The sequence below is a fragment of the Chlorocebus sabaeus genome, chromosome 23, assembly GCF_047675955.1.
Source record: "Chlorocebus sabaeus isolate Y175 chromosome 23, mChlSab1.0.hap1, whole genome shotgun sequence".
Classification (NCBI taxonomy): Eukaryota; Metazoa; Chordata; class Mammalia; order Primates; family Cercopithecidae; genus Chlorocebus; species Chlorocebus sabaeus.
Window position 1 is genome coordinate 44,329,834 of NC_132926.1, and position 9,509 is coordinate 44,339,342.

At 41.4% G+C, this 9,509-nt stretch overlaps 1 protein-coding gene across 1 annotated transcript; it reads right to left on the reverse strand.

Moving 5' to 3' along the window:
* Positions 1–1,041: 1,041 nt before the first annotated feature.
* On the reverse strand, positions 1,042–7,203 carry LOC103244599 (putative neuropeptide Y receptor type 6). The gene is given in 2 exon segments (XM_038009727.2): positions 1,042–5,906; positions 5,908–7,203. Coding segments are annotated over 2 exon segments (870 nt in total). The 5' UTR covers positions 6,736–7,203; the 3' UTR covers positions 1,042–5,864.
* Between the last annotated feature and the right edge of the window lie 2,306 nt (positions 7,204–9,509).

Sequence of the window (9,509 nt, forward strand, 5' to 3'; positions counted from 1 at the left end):
GTGAGCCACTGTGCCTGGCCCTAACTTGGTTTTTAAAGAAGTAACTTTCGAGATCTATATGTATTAAATTCTTTTTCCATGCCTAGCACTGGTCTTTGAAAGTTCACAGTCTAGCTGAGAACAGGGTTATCTACCTAAAATAGAGAATAGCAGGAAACAGTCAATGACCAGATGCAACAGATATGCTTCTGTCACTAACATCACACATCTTTTCTTTCTTTCTTTCTTTTTTTTCTTTTTTTTTTTTTTTTGAGGTGGAGTCTCGGTCTGTCACCCAGGCTGGAGTGCAGTGGCATGATCTCGGCTCACTGCAAGCTCCGCCTCCCAGGTTCAAGCGATTCTCCTGCCTCAGCCTCCCATATAGCTGGGACTACAGGCGCCCACCACCACGTCCGGCTAATTTTTTGTATTTTTAGTAGAGACGGGGTTTCACCATGTTAGCCAGGATGGTCTCGATTTCCTGACCTTGTGATCCACCCACCTTGGCCTCCCAAAATGCTGGGATTACAGGCGTGAGCCACTGTGTCCGGCCCCATCACACATCTTTTCATTCCCTCAGGGGAAACACTATCCCAGCCTAACAAGGAGTTTGATTTGGGTGCAGAAACAGGAGAGAGAGACCTGTCTTGCCTCCCTTATCCAACTGGAAATATTTGTCTTCTTCTTTCTTCAATTTATTGAATGATCACATTTATTGCGTGGGTGACTTCAGGAAGGATTTTAGGGGTTCCTGGAAATAGTCTTGAAATACTCCCCTCTTCTTCTTTCATCTAGGATGCTTCCTCTTCTCTCAGTATATTCTCACTTATGGGTATAAAGGTAAGTTGAGTCCTCCTTTGATATTAACTCTGCCTTCAGTTACCCTTAACTTTCCTTTAGTCAGCTTTCAACCTAGCCTGAAGGGAAGCCTTTGGCACCCTTGTGTACATGTTGATGGGAATGTAAATTAGTACAGCCATTGTGGAAAACAGTGTGGCGATTCCTCAGAAAATTAAAATTAGAACTACCGTATGCTCTAGCAATACCATTCATGGGTATATATCCAAAGAAATTGAAATCAGCATATCAGGGAGATATATCTGTACTCTCATGTACATTGCAACATTATTCATAGTAGCCAAGATATGGAATCAACCTAAATGTCCATCAGTGGATGAATGGATAATGAAAAAATGTGACACACATACACAGACACATACACAGATATATATTTATATACACAATGGAATACTATTTGGCTTTATAAAGAAGGAAATCCTGTCATTTGCAACAATATAGATGAACCTGGAGGACATTATGCTAAGTGAAATAAGCCAGGCACAGAAAGACAAATACTACATGATGTTAGTTTTATGTGGAATCTTAAAAAGTCGAACTCATAGAAGCAGAGAGTAGAATGGTGGTTACCAGGAGCTGAGGGGTGGTTGTAGAGCTGGGGAAATACTGGTCAAAGTTTCCAAATTTCAGACAGAAGAAATGAGTACAAGAGATCTGTTGTCTCTCATGGTGACTGCAGTTAATAGCAATGTATTGGATTCTTGAAAATTGCTAAGAGAGTAGATCTTAAATGTTTTCACAACAGAAAGTGATAAGTATGTGAGATAATGGATATGTTCATGAGCTTGATTTAACCATTTCATAACATTATACATATATAAAAACACATTGTTCACTGTAAATATATATGATTTTTGTCAACTATACTGTAATTTTAAAAAGTAAATTACAAAAGAAGGAAAGACTTCAAAACCAAGACATTGAATTACTCCCCTGGTATATTGTAAATGCTTTAAAGCCTCAGCTTGGTTGTAAATTCTTTAAAGCTGTGTCTTGTACTTTTTCTATACCAAATGCAAAGCTAAGTATATAGTAAGGGCTTAATATATTTTTCTTGATGTATCATTCTACAAAAAACAAAGCTTACAGGAATAGAGATTGACTGTTCATTATGCTGATGAACTATGCTGTTCAGGCAGAGAGGAAACTTAGGGAACTTGTTGCAAGAATGTTTTAGCATTTTCTCATTCAGCTCTGGTTTACTGGACAGACATACTCAGGATAGTTTACTAATTCTTTGAGGACATAAACACTTATTCATTCTACTAATAGTCTTCTTTTCTAGAAGCTTTTAAAGATATGAGAAATTATTCTCAATCCAAAATGATTTGAGGTTGGGGGATAGGAGGTTTTTGGAGTGCTGGCTAGAGGAACCTGTTTCCAGGACTATCTGGCAAACATGAAAGTCCAGTCTCCTAAAAGGCTTATCTGGCAACTGGAGAGAGGGAGGTGAGGCCTTATTTCATACACCAGTTTGCTCAATGATAGACCAAATTGATGTGAACTATCCACAAATACTGCAAAAATAGAGGAAATAAAGGCTGATTTTCTGAAGTCTTTCCATGTTTCCTCTCATATATGAGTTTTATCCACAATACTTGGTTTATGTTTCCATTATACCTTCTTCTCGAAGTAGCTGCTTATAGACTTGTGTTCACCTACCTGTCAGAATGTAAGCCCCTTAAAGGTGAAGGCATGCATTAAAAATACATTTAATTCACTACTTTTTTGACGTAAAAATAAACACAAGAAAGACTATTATTGATAGTTATACCATTTGCTCAAGAAAAGTTGAAAAGAAAAAACAAAACATCTTTATGGAAGACAATTGCTCTTATCAAGGAAAGAACACCATACTATTTAGTCATATACAGGAGATCTCTTCTGCGTGTTCAGGGTGCAAGTTGGGATTAGAGGAGACTGGGTATATGTATGTGGGTGAGAGGAGGGAGGAATATTAGAATTTGATGCCATTTCCTGCTTTTGCTGGTGTGTTAGTTTGTTCTGAGTTGCTATAAAGGAATACCTGAAGCTGGGTAATTTTTATTTTTATTTATTTTTATTTTTTATTTTTTTTGAGATGGAGTCTTGCTCTGTCCCCCAGACTGGAGTGTAGTGGCTGGATCTCAGCTCACTGCAAGCTCCGCCTCCCGGGTTTATGCCATTCTCCTGCCTCAGCCTCCCGAGTAGGTGGGACTACAGACGTCTGCCACCTCGCCCGCTAGTTTTTTGTATTTTTTAGTAGAGATGGGATTTCACCAGGTTAGCCAGGATGGTCTCGATCTCCTGACCTCATGATCCGCCCGTCTCAGCCTCCCAAAGTGCTGGGATTATAGGCTTGAGCCACCACGCCTGGCCTGAAGCTGGGTAATTTTTAAAGAAAAGAAGTTTATTTGGCCCGTGGTTCTGCAGGCTGTATAGGCATAGCACCAGCATCTGCTCAGCTTCTGGTGAGGCCTCAAGAAGCTTACAGTCATAGTGGAAGGTGAAGGGGTAGCTGGCATATGACATGGCGAGAGAGGAAGCAAGAGGGAGGAGGAGGTGCCAGACTCCGTAAACAGCCAGCTCATCTGAACTAACAGAGCGAGAACTCACTCATCACTAAGGCAGTGGCACTAAGCCATTCATGAGGGATCTGCCCCCATGATCCAACACCTCCCGTCAGGCCCCACTTTCAGCATTGGGGATCACTTTCCAACGTGAGATTTGGAGGAGACACATATCAAAACCACATCAAGTGGTTTGATCAGAATCATTTTAGTAATGGCAACTAGAATCATATTTCTTTTCTTTTCTTTTTGTTTTTGAGATGGAATCTTGCCCTGTTGACCAGGCTGGAGTTCAGTGGCACGATGTCCACTCACTGCAACCTCTGCCTCCTCAGTTCAAGGGATTCTTCTGCCTCAGCCTCCTGAGTAGCTGGGATTACAGGTGCTCACCACCACACCTGGCTAATTTTTGTATTTTTAGTAGAGATGGGGTTTCACCATTTTGGCCAGGCTGGTGTGAACTCCTGACCTCAAGGGATCTGCCCACCTTGGCCTCCCAAAGTGCTGGGATTACAGGCGTGAGCCACCATGCCCAGCCTAGAATCGGCATTTCTTTACCAAGTAAGTAAAGTAACATTTACAGCTACTGCCATGAGATGGTTAGATTTTATTTCGTTTGTGTGTTCTGCAGTGCCTTTGTTGTTCATTTATTCCAAAATGATAAAACAGAGAAGAGAAATCCTGAAGAGAGTGAATAAAGAGAGAATAAGGGAAGAAGGGAAGGAGGAAGAGAGAAAGAGATTTTCAGGAGAGGAAAATGTGAAAGCTAATGTGCAAGAAAAAGCACAATAGAAAAATCACAGGAGTTCACAGAAATATTACTTTTTATTCAAAAGAAAATACAGTTACTTTTTTTTTTTTTGAGACAGGGTCTCACTCTGTCACCCAGGTGGAGTGCAGTGGTGTGATCATGACTCACTGCAGCCTCGATCTCCCAGGCTCAGGTGATCCTCTCATCTGAGTAGCTGGGACTACAGGTATGCATGACCACACCTGGCTAATTTTTTGTATTTTTAGTAGAGATGGAGTCTCACTGTGTTGCTCAGGCCTGTCTTCAACTTCTGAGCAAAAGTGATCCTCCCACCTTCGCCTCCCAAAGGGCTGGGATGACAGGTGTAAGTTGCTGAGTCCAGCTTACAGTTACATTTTTAACATACAAATAAGCTGCAGTTCAAATTTGATAGATACAGGGGAGGTTTGTTCTAGGAAGTGATAAAGTTGGTCACAATTTAGTAAAAGTGACTGAATTAATAGCCATTTGAACAGTAGCTTAGTGTCTTTTGAGAACAGTCTAGTTGATTCCCCTATGTAAGTAACTCTGTGGGATGAGGGCTCTTTTAAAAATGTTTAAGCCACAAGATATATGAGAAGGTTTTAAAAATCTGGCGCCAATTATAAAAATGCTACTGACAAAGTCTCTGAGATCCAGTGATAGAGTCATAATGACCTCTGTTTAATATACATAAAGAATTAGGGATTAAAAGCCACTTTGTGAGGAAAGCTGTATCTATATTGGCCATTAATAAGTTAAAGCGATTTCTAGCATAATTGCTATGCTAAAGAATTTGTGGCCAGTTCTAATAGCATTGTTAGTGAAAAAATGTACTGTTATCACAAACTAGAGATATGTTTCAAGCATAGGAATTAATTGTAATTACAACACGTAGTTTAAATGTTAAGTTAAAACCAGCCCTTCAACTTTAGTCCAAACTTAGTTAGTTTGTTAATTAATTAATGAATTATAAGGGAGGATTTTCTGACTTGGCTGATTAATTGAATAGTTATATGATTGAAAGTTACAGTTTTCATATCTGAGAATAGAATTGCTTCAGTGCTAAGGAGGTATAGCAGTGTTTTTACTAGGCATATCATTAGTCATAACTTTTGTAGATATTCCATTGAATAAAAGTATCTGTGAACATTGTTCCCCAGCCATCACTGCTGCTTTCCTCTCTGTCTGCTTTCTTATTCTCATTCTTTGCCACAAATGATGGCGGCCAGGTTGTTTGAATTATTAGAGTTATTCTCTTAAGAGAAAAGGGGTGGTATGTGTGTTTATGTATGTTGGAGGGTATGTTGGATAGACATATAAGACCGGCGGTCTTAGCCTAAAGCAAAAGTGGGTATAAAGTTGCTATTTTTGGTTCTGGTTTCTTCTTTCTGCATCTTGCCCTATTCCCAACCATTACCTGTCCAGCTCCCATTCAAGAAGAGCTTCAGCATTAAGTATTATCAATTTTCATATACCTGTTGGTATACGAGCCAATCTTAAAGACCCCTTGGAGTCTGTGTGCATAGTGGAGATGGCAATATTTTCATATCTTTCCCGAGTTGTGAAGTACCAGCAGTGGTGAATAAGCACTACCAGGTCCTTTTGGAAATTTTTGTTGAGAAAGCCATAAAAGAGAGGGTTTATACATGTGGAAACCATAGCAACCAAGTGGCAAACTGCAAATACCAGGTCATGGTGGCAGCTCATCAGTACCTCATGATACCAGTCAAAGATGACATTGAAGATATTCAGGGGCAGCCAGCAGGCTCCAAAGGTCACCACGATGGAAATCAACATTGTGTTGATCCTCTTGTTCTCATTGAGCCGGCTCTCATTTTCCCTCTTCTTGTATATCTTCGCATTTCTCCTGCGCAGGCAGATAACAATCTTCAAGTAGCAGATGAAGATGAAGGCTAGAGGAACAAAATACTGCAGCAGAAAAAGGGAGGTGGTGAAGAGCAGCCGGTCCTTTTTGGAGGGCCAGTTCTCCACACAGGCCACCCGGTGGGTGTAGAGGTCAGTGGGGAGAGAGAGGTTGTGGAAGGGCTCATCAGTGAGGTGGTAGGACAGGAAGAAGGGAATAGACAGCAGAAGGGAAAACAGCCAAATCAGTGTGATGCTCCAGTAGGCATGAGTCACACTGGGCTTCCAGCCACGGGGGTTCACAATTAGCTGATATCTTTCGACAGCAATGAGTACAAGTGAGAATATGGACACAGAGATTGAGACACTCTGCACGTAGGATGTGAGTTTGCACATGGTATCCCCAAATATCCAGTGGTCCATCAGAGTGTAGATGATAGTAAAAGGGATGCACATGACACACACCAAGATATCAGAGAGGGAGAGATTGACAATCAGTATGCTGGTGAAATTCTGAGCTTTTCTGTGCTTCTTAAAGATGATGATGATGAGAGAGAGGTTTCCAAAAAGGCCCCCAATTAAGACCACAGTATAGGCTATAAGTAATAGGAGTAAAGCTGGAGAAGGGGGTTGACAGGACTCAAAGTAAAAAAATGCTGAGTTGTTCTTTGTGCTGGTTGTATTAGATGCTGGGTGGTTTAGGGAAACTTCCATTATGTCAGGATTGTAAGAAGAGATTTTATAAGCTTATTTGTCTTGTGGGTGGATATTTTGACCATTAGTTCTTGGAAGGCACTTTGTTCTGAGGCATCTGATGAGAAATTAGTAGGGTTTAATCTTCCCGGATCTGTGTCTGTATTTGATGGAAACACGTGAATGACTTGAGCATGCTCTTGAGATCCTAAAAAATGAAACAGAACCCGGAATATTAATGCAAGTTCTTAACAATATGGATAATTCTCTAGGTGTAGCAGAGCCCCTGAGAGGACAGAGAACAAATATTCAGGGGATCTCTCTGTACCTTTACCCTCCTCTCATCTCATCTCAGGTGCTTTCTTTGTCCCGCTAGTTTAGTCTTTAGAGCTCGTGAGGCAAGGAATGTAACAGCATCTTGTTAACTATAGAAGCAGCCAAATGTGTTTCCATCCCTATCAACTTCTGTTTTTCTTTTTTTTCTTTTTCGACACAGAGTCTTGCTCCGTCACCCAGGCTGGAGTGCAGTGGTGTGATCTCTGCTCACTGCAACCTCCACCTCCCAGGTTCAAGCGATTCTCCTGCCTCAGCCTCCCGAGGCAGGAGATGGGGACTACAGGAGACTGGGACTACAGGTGTGTGCCACTATGCCCAGCTAATTTTTTGTATCTTTAGTAGAGACGGGGTTTCACCATGTTAGCCAGGATGGTCTCGATCTCCTGACCTCGTGATCTGCCCACCTCGGCCTCCAAAGTACTGGGATTACAGGCGTGAGCCACCGCACCTGGCCAACTTCTATATTTTTTTGGGATCACCTGACTATGCACCCGCTTGCTTCAATGGACTATAAAAAGTCAGGAGGATCGGGATTGTGCTGTGGAGGCCTGAGTACTGTGTTTGAAGTTGGATTCTGTTATGGTTTGTTTGAATGTTTGTGTTCCCTCCAAAATTCATGTTGAAACTTAATCCCCAGTGCAGCAGTATTAAGAGGTAGGGCCTTTAGGAGGTGACTAGGCCGTGAGGGCTCTGCCCTCATGAATGGATTAGGGCCTCATAAAAGGGCTTTATAAGGGCAAACTCACTCCTTTTATAAGGAGGCCCTAAGTGAGTTCGCCTCTTCTGTCCCTTCTGCCGTGTGAGGACACAGCAACAAGGTGCCATTCTGGACGAGAAGAGCCCTCACCAGACACTGAACCTGTTGGCACCTTGATCTTGGACTTCCTAGCCTCCAAAACTGTGAGAAATAAATTTCTATTGTTTATAACTCTGTGATATTTTGTCTGTGTTATTTTGTTAAAGCATCACACATGGACTAAGACAGGTTCCAGTTGGAGCGTCACTTCTTGGTATCTGTCTGACTTTGATGTAGGTCAGTTACCCTTCCTCCTCAGTTTTCTTATCTGTAAAACAGGGATAAATAATATCTATCTATCTGAGTAGTTGTGAAGATTAAGTGAGAACACGCATCTGAATTTGTCCCTCAGCCCCAACATAGAGCACATAGTAGGTACTCAGTATATGTATGTTGAATAAAATTTGTCAGCTCTACTGCCCAGAGCCAGTCTACAGCCTTTAGTTTGGGAGCCAGAATTACAGAACATGTCTGCTATGGAATAGCATACGCCTTCTCTTCTTTTCACTTCTTCCACTCTCTGGGATTGAAGCCATAGGCAGTTTCTGGGTACATTGCTCAGATTTTGGAGATCAAGGCAAGGAAGGCAGCCAGTGTCTAGTGAGCTATTACCCAGAATTAACTTCATTTAAAAAGCATTCCTCCAATTCTTCCTTCCTGCAGATCCCTTCTTCTAACTTCCAGATTAAAAGCAGGCTCTGATTCTATGGCTCAGCATAGTTTAGGGTGGTTATATTCAGTGGAATTATTCATACCAGGATGTACAACAGGCTTGAAGGATTCATTGCCATTCAAAGTGCTGGGATTTCTGGCCCAAAGGGAAAACATGGAAAGACAGCAAAGGGGGAAAAAAACCTCCTCATCTTGGTTTATTCTTTAGGAGTTTGAGGAAAACAACATAAATAACGTTGATAAAGGGAACTGAGCAATAGGAATGAAAGGGAATGCAATTTTGTTTGCTATTTGAAATTATGATGGCCTGTTCTCACATTCCCTCTGAGATCTAAGGCTTAACAGTTTCTTATTGGAAAGAAATCACCTTAAGAATACTTAGGTCTGTCGTGGTTTCAATAATGAAAAACATAATGAACAGCATAAAAATACCACAGATTAACTGGGCATGGTGGTGTGCACCTGTAGTCCTAGCTACTTGGGAGGCCGAGGAGGGAGGATCCAAGGAACTGATCTGTGGCTCAGATGTGTTAAAAAAAAAACTTCAGCTGAATTAAATTTGAAGGAGTTTAATTGAGCAATGAACGATTTGTGAATCGGGCAGCCCCCAGAATCACAGCAGATTCAGAGAGACTCCAGGGATGCCTTGTGGTCAGAACAAACTTACAGATCAAAAAAAAGGGAAGTGATGTCCAGAAATTGGAGGTGAGGTACAGAAACAGCTGGATTGGTTACAGGTTGACGTTTACCTTCTTTGAACACAGTTTGGATGCTTAGCAGTCTATGAGTGGTTGAAGTATGACCGCTGGGACTGGCCAAGACTCAGCTGTTGTTACAGGCGCATACTCCTAAGTTAGGTTTTCAATCTTGTCTGCCTATTAAGCTAGGTTACAGTTCATCCACAGGGACTCAAATGTAGAAGTACGGAGTCCTTCTCAAGCTATATTTAGTTTGCTTTAACAGATGCTATGTGGTAATATGTGAAACAGCA